Genomic DNA, 18,410 nt, shown 5'->3' with positions numbered 1-18,410 from the left:
GCTGAAACTTTAACCTTTTCAACCAGCAGCACACTGGTTTGAAGACAACTGGACTCAAAGTCTTTTCTCTGCACTGAATTAAAAAATATGCCTACTAACCTTTTAAGGCATTTACAGTATGTTAGTGTAATAGCACAACAAATACATGCTTAATTAAAAGACATTATTACCCTACTATAAATAGCTCTACTTTGGACAGAAAGTTAAAGTAAAAATATCATAGAGTTTATTACTTCATGAATTCTTCAGGCACCCTGTGGTGTTAATTTAACAGTCAAACCCTGAGAAGTGTTTCATGCTAAAACATTTCAGAAGCAGGGATCAGCTGTAGCCATCTCTGCGTAATAGCTGGGAGAATACAAACCTTGGTTGCTGTGGGTTTGCTTTTTGCCAGTGAGCTAAGCACAACCAATTTCTGTTCATCTACCAAAAAAGCTACAAATATTTTAACTGTGTGTATTCATTGCTACCAAACAGATCATGACACAAGCGTAAATATCACACAAGCCTCAGCCTCCAGATATGCTGGCAAACCATCAGTGCATTTCAGTAGTTTGCTGTCACTGAATTTCATCCTCTGGTGGGCATGGAAATAAAATTGTGGTCATGTACAGGATGCTACAGGCACAAGATGAAATTTTTGCCTATATCATCCCTTGTATCTATAATGTATTTTTAACTTGCAAGGCCAAAGTATGCAAACTGTCCTAATACTATTCTTGGCCAAGATGTAGATTTTGATTTAGGATTGAATTTCAGCTTCCCTGACCATCCTATTTCATTGACAATCAGCGCTCCCAACCCAGCAAAGCTCCTCAGCTTACAAAAGAATGCATTTGATCTAGTCCAGTATCTCGTCAATGACAATGACGTTAATCTGCTCCTGCAGGAGAAGTCACCTTCCTTCCATTCTCCCCAAACCAAACAATCCCCAGGGAGTCTATCTCGACCTTCACAGGCTGTAGCAGAGAGAGGTTTAATAAACTGTAAAGCCCAAGGCGTAGTATGGTTTCTATTTTGCCCCATCATTAAATGGGAAATTACTCCTGATCACTTTTGATGGTCTTCGTTACCAACATATATGTTTGTTTCCGAATTCTGCTACAGTTTGGTCTTCATTAACTTATTACCTAAATTAGCTCAAAACCTATAAGAGTCCCATTGGTCCTGATCCTGTCAATACTTATGTCTATTTTTTGATCTGAGCACTCAAAAGGGAACTACTTCTATTTTAACTTAAGCAATTGTAATGCTTTGATGAATCAAGAAGCGGAGTTCAATTGCTCAGCAACTAAAAAGCTGTCACTCAGTTTTGGGCTGATAGGAAGCAATGTGTTTTCAAGTATAAATCATGCAAAACATGATATATATGCAAAGAGAAAAATGAAAAGGTGACCTCTAATTGTCCTGTACTTTTCACGCAACTGCTCTCTCTAGCTTTGAAAAGTGAGCAGTTATCTCAAGTTCATTTTTGCTTAATGTATTCCTAAAAAACCCCCCGAGATTTGATACAGTGTGAAAATTTTAAAACATTCACTGGTCCCCACTCTCTTTTTGGTATAAGTGGCTGATGATATCCTTTTCTGTAAGGATTTCACTGAACCCACTAGTAAAGAGCAGAGCTTCTCAACTTCAAATAAAACAAGCACATGCATTCATTTGTAAAAATTTCTGAAGCCCTTAGAAAAATGTCAGTACAAATGTTAGCAGCTACCTGTGGCCAGTTATGTTGCAGTTCACGCTGCGCTGTCTGCTAAACCTGATGTTCACCTCAACTAAAGGTTTAGGTGACATCATTCATCCCCATGCATCTTCTAGAGAAGCCCAACAACAAAAGATTCCCTTCACACAGAGTATCTCTATTGTTCTCTCAGCATACTCTAAAGTAATCTTTAAAACATGTCCCTTACAATGTAGATCAACTGAAGGTATTTAAGGTGGAAAAATAATCCAGTCTCTGAGAGAAAGAACAGTATTAGTCACATTAAAGACACTTTCTCTATTTTTTTTTTCTTTTAACTTCTTTCTTTTAACTGTAGTTTGGAAGAAGAGAGATGTGATTACTCGAAGCCAGTAATACTTGCAAGATAAAACCATGACACACTATGATGGTAACTCCCATTTCTGACTCTGATTTCATAAGCATCCTTTTCCCTTTATTTCAATGACTTTTAAAATAAAAGCATCAGCCTCTAATCACTTCAACAGTTGCTATTTTATTTTGCCATATAACAGTGAAAAGTTGACGTGCTTTTATAAAAATGCTCTGTGAAATGGGTCGGGAAGATTTTGGGATCTCTGGATCTAAAAGCAGATGCTTCACTGCATTTTAGCTCCTCGGCAGAGAACAGCTAATTTATTGCTTTAGCATACTTCAGCAACTAGAGGAAGATACAGCATGTTAAGTGTTTGGCTTGAAAAAAACCTCACTTGAAAGGCCTTTCCCAAATAACGAAGAAGTCAACACATCTAATAAGTTCAAGCCACCATGTAGGCAATATCTCCTGACTCCCACAGAACATATACAAAGTTTAAAATGCCCCCACTTCTAGCAGATTCTATAATAGCACTACCACTTATCTCACTGAAATAATTTAAGAGAAAAGAGTAAATGCCTCAGCTGAGGATATTTTTACTGAAACTATAAACCAACAGCATCAAAAGCAGTTGACATACAAGCTTAACGCCCTCTCTACTCGACCAGCATTGCTGTCCTGCACACCTCTTTGCATAGAAGGCAGGCAAGGCAAGGAAGAGACCAGAACTAATTCCTGTCCCTTTGCTAGAATCAAATCCCAGCAGGGAGTCAATTAAGCCATAGCACAGTACATGCTATTGAAATTTCACTCGCTAGGAGTCATTTGTACTTGACTGTCCCTGCTTCAGAGGCATTCTGAAAGTCTGAATATATAAGGAGTCTTCTACTTGTCCTTGATTAGATGACCTTGGTTAGATGGATCTGTAGGGAGAGACGTTCAAATTTTTCATGAACTGCCATACGCTCCCCAAATTATGAGATTATCCTTTAAATGCAGTACATTATTTCTACTCTAGTTTCCAACATTACTTCACTGTTCTTAAATACTGGGAAATGACTGGTAACACTTACCAACATTCCTAATGTAAAAGCAAGGTGGGAAAAAACCTCAGACTTTCCAAAACACAACCAATTTATCTTTACAAATTCAAATTGTACAATATGATTACAAATTCACAACCAAAATGCATTTACATCCCCTAAATGACTGTGTGGTTCTCTATGATGTCTGTGTTGGTTTTCACTACAGAAAAGGGCTGGATCATCCATGTAAAAAGTGCTTTAAGACACACAAATAACATACAAATAACATGTCAGAAGTAATAACTTTTTTTTCCCAGTGTTGTTCACACCAACAAAAATAAATTACTACCAGAAATACTATAGCTGGACAAATTAAATACAAATGGAGATTAATCTGATAAAACACTTAGCGTGTGATCTGTGATGATGATAAGCATGGCTTTCCCTAGTTTATGTCCCAAAAAAGCTTCAGTCCTTACCCAGGAACAAAGTAGAGAATAACACAGGACAGGAATTAATTTTAGATACCATAAAGCAATCTAATAATCCCCAGTCTGCTCATGAAAGTGACAGGGATTACAGCATAAAGCTAAAGGTTAGATTAATTTATCCAGTATTTTCAGAGAAATTTAAGTGGAGAGTTTTGGGATAAGAAGAAAAATATCAAACCTGCTGGCAATGTAGAAAATTCCACAAAGGCTTCCTTTTTTTCTCGTTGTTCCAGGGGAAGCTGCCAGGGCATTTGATGGGGCTTTGCCATGACCTTCACCTTGTAGGCCATATTGGGCTTCAAATTAAAAAAATGGTACTTGTAGCTAGCAGCCTTGACAACGTCAAATTCTTCTTCATTAAGAAAGATCACGTGACTGTAATTACTATTTGTAGGGAGCCAGGACAGCTCAGCAGAAATTTGGGTTATATTGTCCACTTTAAGATTAGAGGGGGCTACTATGACATCCTTCCCAACTAACAAAGTGCACTGCAGTTCGTCTGAGTTACCCTTGCTTGTAATGCTCTGAATTGATATTCGGTATGTACAAGTAGAAATGTTAAGCTTTTCTATAAGAGCTTTCGTTCTGCTTCCCAAGGCTATGTTCATCCGTACTTCTTTGTCAACCAGAACATTGTAGCTGCTAATGGTTCCCCATCCGGGTGGCACTACCGGTGGCTCCCAGCCCACAATGACACTTTTGGCTAGTTGTTTAATAAGGGTGATTTTTCTAGGATAAGGCACAATGTCTTCTCCAATTTCATCAATGTTCACATCCAGAGTCCCTGCGCCATTGCTGATTACGCTAGAGTCTATGTGACTTGGTGGACTTATCTCCAAGAGATCTCCTTCCAAAATAGGACCTGAATGGTTTATAAAATTCTGATCTTGTTCACTGCTTAATGTGCTTGATAATCGGGTCTCATTGTCTTGAACAAAATCCACAAAATTTGAAGGGACTAGTCCTCTTTGTCCATCTAGAAGTTCCCCTGGTGAGAAAGAGCAATGCCGTTAAAATCCTTGAAGAGCATACCTCTTGCATGTCAATGCCTTGCAAGTAGACAAGAGAAAGAAGAAGATACAAATGAAAACTGTACGTAAACAACATTCACAGTTTAGAATGTAAAGGCTCAGTGAGGCAATAACCAGAACTGCCAGTAGGCTTTCTTGCCAACCTAAATCTTGCCAGTAGGAAAAGCTGACAATATCAAATATCTTATAATTAGCTTTGCCTGCAAGGAGCAGCTTTGCTGGTGCAGAAACTCTGTTAATTAACACAATGATGATAGGGGTTATTTTAGCAACTGATTTGGTAGTAGATGAAGGAAAGCACTGGGAGCGTGTTTGACAGATGAACTGATTTGAATCTGCATGAATTAGCATGAATTCACAGATTTAAAAAAAATACCTTCATAAAAGCCATCCTCATCCATATCTCCATACACATAAAGGTACTTTCCTGCCGTAAGGGGGAGCTCTGCTTCTGGATTTTCATTTGGTCCATCAAAAGGGTTGTAGCTGCAATGGAGTACAGATGAGAAACATGTGTCTTCAACTTACAACCCCCACACAACTGAATACTAATCACAAAAAGGTGTACAGTTCCAAGGCTACACAGGAAGGTAATTCCTCAGTTCAGTCGTTTTGCTTCCCTTCTGAAATATATATTCTGAGTAGAGTCTAGGTCAGTTTGTTGTTCTGGACTGTAACTGTATCACCAACAGTCTGCCATGAAACGCAACCTATTCGCTTAAGCACTATACACTTAAACCCACATCTTTTTCTGTAGAATTTGCTTACATGTTTCTCACTTAGGTCTCTTTGAACACACTGGACAAAATCTTCTTTATTTTTTAAAGTGAATTAAAGCCAGCTCGGCTGTGGAGGTCTTTTCCAGTCCCCATATTCCATTTATTTTATAAGGCAATCTTTTACACAAGTTTATTAGCTTCAGCAGAAACAAGTTAAAGAAAGACAAAACCAGTGAGTTATAGCTAAACAAGCTACAAAGACAAAAGCTTCTTATAAAGTATTTAACTCCATATCCATCCTGAAAGAAATCGTGAGTCACAGAAATTTTTATTGTGACAGTACTTTACATATGAAATTTTAATGTGCAAAGCAAAGATGTGAGGAACTTTTAAAGCTTTCTTGCATTGATGAAAAAGCAATTTGTAAGAACAAATTGAGACATCCCCTATAAAGTAGGAGGTACACATTCTCATCTCGTTTAGACATTGAAGGCTAGAAATAGTGGTGGGTAAAAGAGCCATACCATGTTAAACTTTCTCTGACAATTAAAGCACATGGAAATGGCACTATTTTGCAGACAGTGCAAACAGGAAAGGGGTCTGCTAGCGATAACATTAGCTCCAGGTAATAATTCAGTGCATGAATAAAAGTGAAGCAAAACCAAATGTTGACTATTACAAATTTACATTATATATGTAATGAGCTGGGTTTTTTTACCTGTAACGGGCAATGCAAAGATGGACTTTCCCAGAATATCTCTGCTTTGAGGTATTGGAATTCTGATCATTATCCATCTATAGAGGAAAAAAAAAAAAAAAAAAAAAGACAAAATCAGACAGTGAACACACAACATTAAAAAAAATAAACTCTAACATGGAACAGAACTGGTTAATTTTACTTAGAAGGGCTTAGGCTAAAAAGGAACTGCAATTCGGATTCTAACAGAGCAAAGGAATTGAGCTAATTCCTTGACATTTTGCTAGAGTCACATCACTTGTCTAAGACTGGATGTTGGTTTTCCTCAAAAGCTTGCAAAATTGACAAAGCACCAGTAAATTGGTGCTTGGCCAGTGGAGATGGCTGAAGGAGATGTGGTATTGACCATACCACCCCTTTTCATGCTGCTGACTAAAGAAATAGGCATGACTTAACCATACCAGTCTCACTGACCACCTCACCCTCCTGACTAAACTTTTAGTAAAGTCTTCATTAAAGTATAGTAAACTCAGTTACTCCAAGATGACCTGCTGTAAGTGATATGCCTAGTTTTTCTGGGCATAGTATAGCTAAATGATCACATGGACAAGCTAGGTGATACCCTGATATTTTAAACAGAAAATAATAGTAGAAACCTGATACCAGTGAATAAGTACTAAGACAAATGCTGAGTTTAGAGCTGGTGCAAGTGTCAACTTCCAAACACTTGGAAACAATGAGTATCACATAAAATGTACCCCCTTGCCAATCCAATCCACAGCAACAGCATCTGTTGAATTCCAGCCTTTCCACTAACTGAAATAAATAATATATTTCTTCTGAATTTACCAACGTATTTAATTCAATTCTGCAAACCACACATTTATTCCATTACAAATCTGGTCTACAAAACCTGGAGATTAAATTGTGGTGCTGAATCAACACAGACTCCACCTATTTTAGCTCTGCGCTAGGTATCTCACTGGTAAAATAGTTATTCTTTCTGTTATACTTCGAGCCTAGTAGAGTTTCTAAAGTGAGAGATGCACCTCTTTCCTTCACTTATGTTACAGCATGCTGTGAACCCTTTCAGGAAAAATGAACAACTTTTTGCCTGAGCTTGAGAGAACTTCAGTTAAGGTAGAAATACTATGTTTAACAGTGGGATCAGATAAGATAAATTGACCAAAAATTGGCCAAAATATTACAGTCTGGACAGAGTGAATATTGAACTGCAACTTTCAGGCCTAAACTGGTCCCTGCTTGGTTCCCAGTATGGAACAAAAGTGCACGATGAAAATATTGAATCAAGTCACTTTCCCTCTGAATTAACTCTTCAGAGGTGAGTTAGCACAACACACAATATTCTGCCAACACACCACTTCCAGTGAGAAGGACAGTAATAGTCAGCTAACAGGTATTCTCCCCTGTGTAGCATTTGGGGATGCAGGCAAATTTTCAAGGGTTATTATCCTAATACCTTTTTATGGGCATGTCACAAAGCTCATAACTAACCCAATAATGTTTTTTCTAGAAGAATTTGTTACTAGTAACAATCAGGGAAGTTGCAGATATATTTTTGCAGCATGTAACTTTTTTTTTTTATTTCAGACTTCACAGCATTATGCTCCATTTTTAGATTTTATTCATACACTCTCCCCCCTGGGTCTGGATACCTCTAAAAAAGAATGGAGCTTAATTTCTGTAAGCTTGTATATTTTAAGTATGTATCACATAATTACACTCTAGAAGGCACACAACGAACAATTCTGCAAAAGAGGGCTTGACATTCTCAGTGAGAGATCAATCAGAAATAATAGAAAAAGGGAATTAAATTTGACGTATATTTCTTCTGTTCCTTGCTGTTAGTTCTGCTTCCCTAAATCTCGTTGCTAAGCTGCTTTTTCTGGTTTGGCTACTTCAGGCTGCTTTTTCTGTGGCCTCTTCAAAAAGCAGTGAATGTTTCCACTTTTCAGTAATGCTGCTACACATAAATATACACATATATTTATCTGTGGATAATCCTTAGATATGCCCATGGAATTCCTACTATACAAGAACCTAATATTTTGTTGAATATCCTACACCATACTCGGACTTGTGATCCATTTAAAAACATTTTGATTCTATCAACTTTCACAGGTTCAGTAGCAATGAATATAAAATAGATAGAAAATATGCACACAGTTTCAATTTATTTACTTCTGTAAAGATTAAGAATGGAATTCAGGAGTGTAATGTGAGGGGTAAAATCTGAAGATCATTTCCTCATGGCTGTTTGCCCATATGAAACAGGTTTTCAGTCTTTAATAGAAAATAATACCTTTCTATAAGGTTTTCAAAATGTGTCCTATACCTCCTTATATTTAACATTTGTCCTAAATATCAACAACCATCTTGCTACAGCGCCTTTGAAAAGCTCTTCTGAGCTTCCCATTGGCTTTCTACTAGGATTCTACTGAAAACCAGACAAGCTTTCTAAGAAAGGAAGAACAGAAACTTTCCAAAGTACAATTAAATACAAGCTGTAAAGTTGAATGGTGATAGAGTTTAGTGACAACATTCTGCAACTTTCACTTCCAGGTTGGTTACAGGCTCAATATCAGTTTAGGAGAGTGTGCTGGACACTGCTGTTAGCGGGTGCTGTCAGCCTAGTTGCAGTGAGAAGATTCAAACGTCAGGAAAACCAGGCAAAGAACAAGTCCTGCAGAAAGAGCTACTTCTCCGTCAGAGCATACCTGTCTGGACAGGGCACTGCATGGAATTTCTCTTCCATTTGCCCAGGCTGTATCACAGTCACACCTTTTGGTAGATATAATAAAATAATAATAAACCTACATAACATAGACATACAGCAAAACAGACAGAAATGCTAACTGACACCTCTTATGCACAGAAGTAGTACAACACTCTGAATGCATCATTGAAGGCTGAGGTTTTCATAGAAGCTTGAGGTTCTCACGCACACATTTTTTTATGCTGTGTAACTAGGATATCAGCTGAGACTTCTCTGAAAAAATCAGTTAAATTCACACTGGTCACATTCTCCAGTTGTCTCAGAAAATGAGAACACTCATGTCTTGACTTTTTAAAAGCAGGTGGATCAACCTGCATTGGTCCCCTGGAGAAGAGAAGCCTTGGCCCCACAACATAAATTTTCAGTAACAAATGTAAAAAGTCTCACGTCTGAATCAAATCTGCATCTTGGGGTACCAGATCTTGACTTGGACAGGAATGTAGGTTTGACAGACAGTTGTTCTGGTTTGTCTCCAGATATTTGAAGGGGTCGTATAAACTCTGAAATCACACAACGACTTCCAGAAGGACTTTCATGACCTGGCAGTGAACAAAACACATATAAGAATAAGTAATTGTTCTCAAGCAGAAACACTGACAACTAATAAGCAGCAGTGAGTTATTTTTTCCTCTTGTTAGACATCATTCTAGAAAAACACCAAGGTAGGTAGACTGCAGAGTGTAAAAGTAGCTAAGCCTACTAGTTCCCAGGCTTTTGGTAAATTACATAAATCAACAATATGTAATGGAACATAATGTAGAAAGTGAAGGTATTTTAATGTAAAAAAATCAATGTTACAGTTTCCCCTAATGAAAAAAAAAAGTCCACCTTTGTTCTGAGCACCTTAATATCTTTGGAGAAGTTATCTGACATGCTGCTTAACATGCTGAGCACCAAAAAGCTGCTGCTGGAACAACAGTTCTTTTGGGGACTCTGTCATATACTGGAAAATAGAATCAAGTTGTGCATTTATCTTCTAAGAAAGCAACTGAAATGCTAATAATTTAGTTGGCAGGATACTATTTTTGAAGTGAAGGGAAGTGGTTTGGCTTTTTGCAGGGCAGTATGTTCCAAGAGCACCTGCTTCACATTCCTTAAGAGCTCCTTGTTAACACCAGTACTAAAACACATAATTTGATCACAGTGCCATCTCTCCAGTTTCTAAAAAAATGGAAGACATAGGCTATGAAAAAGCAAAAATCTGCAGAAATGCTTTTCGAATATTTTTATTGTGCTTTTTTAAAGCACTTAAAAAGGAAAAGACAGGCTATACTGCACATTTAAAGGACCTAAGGAGGCAGCCTTACAAGAGGCTGAATACTTTTACTTCCTATTGACTCAAGTGAAAACCAGGCCTAATGGTGAGGGAAGACAAGGAAAAAGAACAACTTCATCAAGGTTGCAAGACAGGCTAATAAAGCATAATATAAAATACTTCTACATTTCTTCCCTTTTACTGCTAGTTTAGTCCCAAAACCACATGAAAACAAGCAGGAAATTGTAAACTTAGCCTAATTATACTTGCAGCATCAGCAGAAGTTATAGCAAAGCACAGAGTCTAGGGCATTGCTGACACAATCACATATGCAGAGTGCCTTCTCCTTTTTCTCTGTCATTAAGATAATGAGCCTATGCTCTAATTTTACAGACCCTGGATATGTGTAGGTTCAGCATTTCCTCTCCAGTTCTGCCAGAAGTCTGGACAGCAATGTTTTGCTACTGAACTGCAAGCTTCCCAGACGCACGTCGCCAGGAATTATCAGTGGAACCTCTTTATTCATATTGCAGAGGAGAATAAGCTCCAAAGGGTTTTTCTGGTGTGCTCCTTAGTCCAATATGATTAATTTTCTCTGCATCACTGTAATTTACAGCAGGACAGCTTAAGGACATTGACAGCAGGGAAATAGACAAGTCATCATACAAAAGATTAATTACAACCAGCCCCGCTTACAGCAATCCCCAGGCTGGAAAAGGGCACATTTTTTATTCTTGGAACCTTTCTCACATATATAACAGAAAAGTCATCCCTGTTCAGATATCTTTAGCCAATTTAGCTCCTTCTGTTTGCTGTTAATGTGCTTGCCATATCAGCCTGTCAGCGCCAAGCCTATAAATAACTGGTCCAATTGTGATTATTCATTCAAAGGAAACTGCTGTTCGGTCTCATACCTCCTGGATTTTTCAGGCTTTGTTATTGAATTAGTTGCACTACATACAAAATGTGGAGAAAGATTCTTGGACAATATAGCCCTTGCTTTGCATACATATAGGATGATAACCAGGAAAGGAACGCACATTATCAAGAACTCCAAGAATATTAAGACACTGGAAGATATTCAACTGTCTTATTTTTTCCACTTGTGAAACAGGGTACATAAAATTTACCTTGCGTCCTTAATACACAGGAGAGAAAATTGTGTGATAGTTGTAATTGCATCATGTGACTGGACACACCTATGGCTCCAGATGGTGCTAATAACTAGATACAGCCTACTCAGATACCTTACTTCCCATCAGAGTAAGCCTATACCCCTATCCATCAATGTACGTGGAAATATACGTTCTGCCCCAAATCTGGCTATGGAAAATGGATCTGTCTTCCTAACTGGACTTACTGCCACCTTCAGTGTCCTCTGTTTCTCTATTTGTTTGGCTACTTGTGCAATGTAACATCTCCCTGCTCAATAAAATCTGTCCTGGGTGCCATCAACTCCCGTCTGTTTATGAAAAAAGTGTGTGAAATAACAGAACCTGATCATCTAAGGCGCTTTCCCACGCTGTGGCACTGTTGTTATCTGGGACCAAAATGTGATCTATTTCTTAAAGCAGCTAAAAAATTACTGCATTTTCAAGGTATTCTAATATCTGCAATAAATTGGAAAGAACAGATTTTTGGGCGAGCCGTATCATCAACGTTAGCAGTTAGTTCCTGTGTATTCTGGACAGAAGACTTTTTTAAAAGGTCACGAGATGCTTAAATAATATATGTAAATTCATGCTGATTCTATGTATGTAGAGCCACAGTTGGATTTTAAAAAAAAAAATAAACACAAGCATCATCAAGCAATGCCTTTGCAAAAAGTGAAATTGAGATTCACTGTGCATGAAGCACACTCCTCCGGAAACCTCCTGAATCTCTGTAATCTCCTGATCATTTCTATAGAGGATGTCTAGATTTGCAGATTGTGAATACCTGACTACAGACAAAAATGGCTGTGTTTAAAAACTGGCCTAACTTTACCTCCAAAATAAGAAACAATTTCAAACTAGATTCTCTTGTTCATCCAAGGCAATTTCACTGATGTCCCCGGGCTTGAACAACAGACTGTGGAGGAATCAGACCTACAAGGACCGTTTTAAAACTTGCTAACTCATTGGAAACTAAGAAAAAAAATGCACCTTTCCTTTTATATTTGAATTCTGGAAAAAAACCTAAGAGTTAAAAATGAAAAATACAAGAAGTCAGTTCATAAGAACATGCAGCAGCTTCTGGAAATGTCTCTTTTTAAATCTAAATACTAGAGAAGAACCTTATAAAGCCACAGGGTTTTTGTCCATGAAGTCTCATAAAATTGATACAAGCTCAAAATGGCCTTTATTTTCCCATGATTGGCAAATATCTCTTAAGGAAGTCTGAAGAACACCCTTTCAAGGAAAGAGGCAAGGAAGAACACCAGAATTAATTTAAATATCTCAGCAGTATTAAAGCTGGCCATACTTGTAGTACAGTTAGACTCCATTTTATTTATTGGAACTGCTGATTCATTATAGACTACCTAAATTATCCAGAAAGGCCATTTAAATGAGCCTTTTATCTGACGAATAATAAATCTTAAGGTTTCTATATCTGATTGTGACATTATTGTATGTTTAGAGTGAACTTTTTATGTTCTAATCTATTCTGGCTAGGTGTATTTCATTTCCTGATACATTCAAACATCACCAATTAAGGCAAAGGAGCTGGTCATAAACTGATCCCATTTCCGTCATTTGCTTGGCTTTGAAAGCTGTCCTTGTGTTGCCTCTTGTGTTCTTTCTTCCTCACACATAATAAAAATAATTACACTTCTGGTCTGAAGAACTCGCTGTAGCATTACCATCATTATTGTGAAATGTTTGATTTCAATAATTAGAAATCCTGCCCATTTGTTCAAACATTATTTATTACCAGTGCGTTCATACTGAGAATGAATATCATCCAAGGATTTCTGATATTTACACACTAGTGCTGCAGGTCTTGAATTCTAAGTGGCACAAAAATCAATAGTTTATGAGAAAAGGTTTACAGAGCAAGGCTTTTAAATGACTTCAGTACTGACCTAGCTGTGTTTTCTGTGGTTTTAGTCAAGGGTTTCTTGGAAGATTTCTGTTTGTTATGTTTTGAAGGTTTTTTTTAAAAGCTGTTTCCATTAGTATTTCAAGAATAAATATAAGTTAATTTGGAGAATTTGACTGAGGACCTAAAAATCAACTAAACTTTTTTATTTGAGGGTTGGGGTCTATTTAGATCAATTCCAAAGATGCAGACTGGACCTTCACTAGCTGCCTAAAGGACATTTCAATACCTAATTACCTTTCCTTTAATTGAATTGTTGCTTTGAAAATCCTGTCCTTAGAGACATGAGGAGCTAATCCTGTTGGTATTAAGGAATTTTCTACTACATTCTTATGGCTATCAGGTAATGCCTTCTGAATTCTCCATTTAGTGCACTTTAACATCCACTTAGGTAAGACTTCCAGATCCAGAAAAGCCCATAAACTAATACGCACCACAGTGGGCAAGACTGCAAACAGCTCGAATTTTGTGTTCAAAAACCCAAGGCATACAAAGTACAAAGTTACTGAAGTGAAATGAAAGAAGGATGTCACCTTGGTTCCTTTTGACTTGGTTTCACATTGAGTTTAGCACCCTTCACTGAAAATAACTGCTCATCTGTAACGATAGGGAAATTATTTGTGATTTCTAGGCCCTATGCCTCAGAATTTTTCTAGAAGCTTAGGAAGATGAAATTAAAAAAAAAAAAAAATAAAAATCAAGATTATTTCATTTTTCCAGTTCTTCTTTGTACTCATTTTAAAACAACTTCTGGCAAATTTGTAACTAATGGAAATTACCTGCCATGTGTTCCTTTGCAGAACAAGTAGTTAAAGTCATTCTAGCACGGGTCATACTGAGCTGGTGAGCACACCAGCCTTAATAACACCATAGTCATAATACACAATCTAACATGCAATTAACACGCAAGTTACTTTTGGTGTCCTCAGGTAACCTCTTGCTTTGATCTCTGCAATTTTCTTATGAATAATAAATAGTTAACAAAGTTGTGTACTTAGGAGGAGCAGTTGCCTCTGGCAACAGATGACCTGGTGAAAGTTCAACACAGATCTTGGAAAAACACATACTGTGTTGAAGATACTAGGCCCTATAAATGTAAGAACATCAATACAGATGTAAAGTAAATTTTTTTTTTTATCTTTGCATTCTCCACTTCTTTTAAAATCGAAATCAACAATATTTTTGTTGTGACTTTTCTGTTTCTAAAACACCTGGCAGTTACATGTTCAAATACTATTTTAAACACAGTTAAAAATTTAAACACAACCTTGCACAGTTTAGTAAGCAACTGTAGATATTATCCCTATTCAGTTCTGTTAAAACATATATCCCATGACACTCCTTTCCTACAAAAATCACTTTGTGACAGAATTTGTGGTTTTGTGTTCGCTTCCATTGACAGGTTTTTTCAATGTTTTACTTTCAAGTTTTTATGGAGAAGTGTATATTTTCTGTTGAACAAATGCAACTAAATCAAAAGCATTTTCATGTTCGTCAAAATATTTCATTCAGTTTTCCCATTTTGTACCCAGCTCTGTTTACAAGTTTCTTTTATGTAATGGCTAATGCAGTGTGGGGGTCTCTGTGCTTTCCTTCACCAAGAACTGCTACTTCAACAAGATAGCAGACCTACTCCTGTCTCTGAAACAGTGAAGGTTTTACAACAAAGCCTGTGTATGCAGACAGTCTTTCTTATTCCAACAGCAGTAGATATTTACATATGGCATATATCATTTTAATACTGAACAGGTTTCTTATCACTACATCCAACAACAATTACTGAGAAATCTGACATCAGTGCCTGAATAAAACTGGAACAACCTCAGTGAAGACTTAAGAGATACTCTGAAATTTAATCAAGTCACAAAACAGAAACAGGGGTGAATTCTATCCTGCATTTGTGCAGTCAAACTCTATTTACATCATTGAGCTGCGTCGTAAAACCTACAGGGCAGAACAGATACCTACAAATAAAACTCTGGTCCTTACCTTTGCCTATAGAAGTGGCTATTCCATTCATTAACTGGGAGAGAGATTTACCAGGAGAACCAGGTATATCTGAGGATGCCACCGAGTTACTGCTCAGGAGATCAATCTTCCCTGCTTGCTGTCGAAACTTCTCCAGTTCTCTGGACAAGAGGTTAAATTGTTCGCTCTGTGTCCGGCATTTCTCCTCTAGCTCTCGGACCTTGGCCTGCATATGCAAGACATAACACAGACATTTGACTGAGATCAGACTGAGCTGTGACAGCATCAGGTTTTTCTGATGTACCAGGAAGCCAGGATAGGCAAACTATTTGGAATAAACAGGCCCACAATCACACTTTTCTCCCCCCCCAGTTCTTACCCGTGTTTAGTACGAAACTTTTTAGTAGCCCTGTAATATTGAGGTAAGTACTTCCTTCATCCCCAATTTCCAAAGGTGGGAATTCCTCATCATATTTTTTGGCAGTGCTAAAAAAATCACTGCCAAGAACACCTGCAAACAGATCCTATAGCTTTGTGACTTCTACACACGTCTGAATGTCACTTTTGTGTGCTTTTCCAACTTTTTCTAAAACTCAGGTATTTTTCTGAGGTTTGCCCATCCTCTGCTACTAAGTTGAAGCCTCCTGAATTGCTGATTAACATTTATGTATTAAAAACCACCACCACCAACAAAAACCCCACAGTGGTTCATGCAGAATGTGGGCCTAGCTTCTGGCTGAATTCCCTTTCAAAAATAATGCTCCTCACTATAGATGCCAAACCACACAGAAGTAATTCAGATACCAGCCAAGAGGAGATCATTTGTAAGCTTGTGAGAAGTACCAAAACGTCATTGTTGGCAAACATTTTTATTTTAATTTTGAGGCATCAGGCTTCAACAAAACAGAACCCTGGCTGAAAAGAATGACAAAGGGCATGACAATTGAGGATTTCTTCTACAGCTTTTACTCAAAACATATATAAGAGTAGTGAAGACAGTAAAGCATGAAAAAAACCCTTTTATCCAAATCTGTACATTTATTGTAATAGCTAAATTAAAGATATAATAATGTTTTCAATATAATGCATTTAAATTTCAATCTGTATTTATAAACAGCCTGTATATCTGTTTGCATGCACTATCAGATATTCCTGAAGAGAAAAAACACAAATCTAGAGTGCCCAGAGAGTTAGGAAAGAGCATATTAACACCTGTTGCAAAGACTGAAGAATCAGCAAAGCTCCTGAGAATTTCATTTGTGAGGTCTGATTTTTACGTCAGGGCAAACAGTTGGTCTGTACTCTGGAAATGTGCCAGAGAAAGAGTGCCGTCTGAGACCTAGGGAGCACTCGTGTCTTACGTGCTGCAAGCAGAAGTAGCTCAACAGAGGCAGTAATAGGGTCCTTCTATGGAAAGCTAATGCATTATATCCTTATCTGATGCTTTATGATGAACAAACATCACTTTCCTTCATTAAAAACCCCTTTATAGCATATGCCTAGTTAAACAACTGCACTAACGAAGGAAGTTTGGAAATCAATTAGATTCTTTCAACTGTACTAAAGGTTTCTTTTTCTTGAAAGAAAAATATTCTTAGTTCATATAAGGAAAACTGCACATATTACATATGAAGAAAACGACATATATTACATACCACCTATACAAAGATCTTACCGCAGCTAAAGATAAACGAAACACTTATAGTCCCCAGAAGAACACAAAAATCCAAATTTCCAGTACAGAAGGTGGTACCGTTTGTTCCTTTTTTGGTAACATTTTTAAAGCTACGGTGAATTTTGAGGATATAATTTCTTTGTTTTCATAAAACACAAATTAATTTAGTTCTGCTAAAGAAGTCTCAGGGTATCTATCTGACTGATTATGAAACAGAAAACAATAAGATACAGAGACATTGTAGGAGTTCTACACAAACATTAAATGCTTTGATTTTTGTTTTTAGTCTTTCATCTTTTCATGTGGTTTTGAGCAACCGAAATGTGAGCCTTTGCTACTTGTTAATTTGCCGCATGAATAAGGCATCTATGTACAATTTTAAAAGAACATCAAACAAACAAAAGAGTAAAGTGGTTTGGGTTTTTAGATCCTCTCTTTTCAATGGAAAGTTTAAGGATCAGCCATTCAACTCTCTGAGTATATACTGACCTTTCCACATGCAGTTATGGAAACTCTAGCATAAAATAAAAAATAAAAACATCACAACCCAGACCCCAACACAATGCTAAGGCTGCCTTAAAAATATTTTTGAAAAAGTTTTAATGTATTATTATTATTTATTAATTTAAAATGTATTTTCATTTCAGTATATGCCTTCTTTGACTTTTCTTTTGAGTATCCAGAAACTTCAAGTTGTTCTCTCACGACAGTACGAAGCCTGGAATAAAAATGCCTTTACCACTTTTTTTAAATCAAGGTTGTGAGTTAGAAGTGAGCACAAACTGGTACTATATAAAGAAAAAATTGCCATAAGATCCACAATAGCACTAACAGGATCCATCCCCATACCTATCTTTGTTTCTTGACTTCACGCAGGTGCTTGGTTCACTGTTAGCCAGCCAGCTCACCTCACTGTAGAAAAATCTATGTATTCATGTATGTCACTGCAGAGCAAGGCATGTACTTACACTCTCAGAAGTTCTGAATTTTATTCTGTACCATGGTTCTGCCCATACAGCCTACCCTAATAATGATGGCACAACAGTGCCAATTCTACCAGATGTCCCTAAAACTGGATCTGCCTATAGCAGTGGTTGCGGGAAAAGACATTCTCTACTGTATACCATATTGAATGTGTGACACTTAGGACTTGCTAAGTTTCTCATACAATACATAGTGCTATTTCTAAAACTTGAAGAGCTTCTTAAATGGAAAATGAAGCAGACTTAATCCATTACAAGACAGATACTGTTCACACAAGACAGAGAAGATGATGAGCAACTTTCCAGGTGGACAGGCTTGAATTCAGACTAGTAATTAGCTCACATATTCTGCTATGGAGATATCATTTCATAGTTCAACTGTTTACATAGCAGCAATGGCTTTCAGTAGGTGGCTCAGGTGAAAACATCACATAAAATTATCTCTGTATTAACAAAGAAACAAGCTGAATTCAGACAAAATCCACACAGTCAGAAAGCTACAATCTTGAATAAACTACCAAACCATTCTTACTGGGCATGCTCATAAGAAATTAACTTTCAAAACCAGTATCTGAGTTCTCATTAAATCATGCCATATTGGAAGTTTAATCTCTTGTAGAAAAAAAATCCAATTTTGGTTCTTTGGTATTGA

At 37.2% G+C, this 18,410-nt stretch overlaps 1 protein-coding gene across 3 annotated transcripts in view; it reads right to left on the bottom strand.

Annotated features, from left to right (window-relative positions):
* Positions 1–18,410, bottom strand: part of RIMBP2 (RIMS binding protein 2) — a 149,013-nt gene that overhangs the window by 31,091 nt on the left and 99,512 nt on the right. For all 3 annotated transcript variants that reach the window (XM_010581737.1, XM_010581738.1, XM_010581739.1), the window contains 5 exons: positions 15,122–15,326; positions 9,184–9,335; positions 6,021–6,097; positions 4,960–5,069; positions 3,731–4,540 (listed from right to left, as the gene is read on the bottom strand). In XM_010581737.1, coding sequence (XP_010580039.1) covers positions 3,731–4,540; positions 4,960–5,069; positions 6,021–6,097; positions 9,184–9,335; positions 15,122–15,326 — 1,354 coding nt within the window. The remainder of the gene's footprint in view (positions 1–3,730; positions 4,541–4,959; positions 5,070–6,020; positions 6,098–9,183; positions 9,336–15,121; positions 15,327–18,410) is intronic.

Source organism: Haliaeetus leucocephalus, unplaced genomic scaffold, assembly GCF_000737465.1.
Source record: "Haliaeetus leucocephalus isolate CR32 unplaced genomic scaffold, Haliaeetus_leucocephalus-4.0 Scaffold802, whole genome shotgun sequence".
In the NCBI taxonomy this organism is placed as follows: domain Eukaryota; kingdom Metazoa; phylum Chordata; class Aves; order Accipitriformes; family Accipitridae; genus Haliaeetus; species Haliaeetus leucocephalus.
The sequence above is the reverse complement of the archived record's forward strand: the minus strand, read 5'-3'. Positions and strand labels throughout refer to the sequence as shown.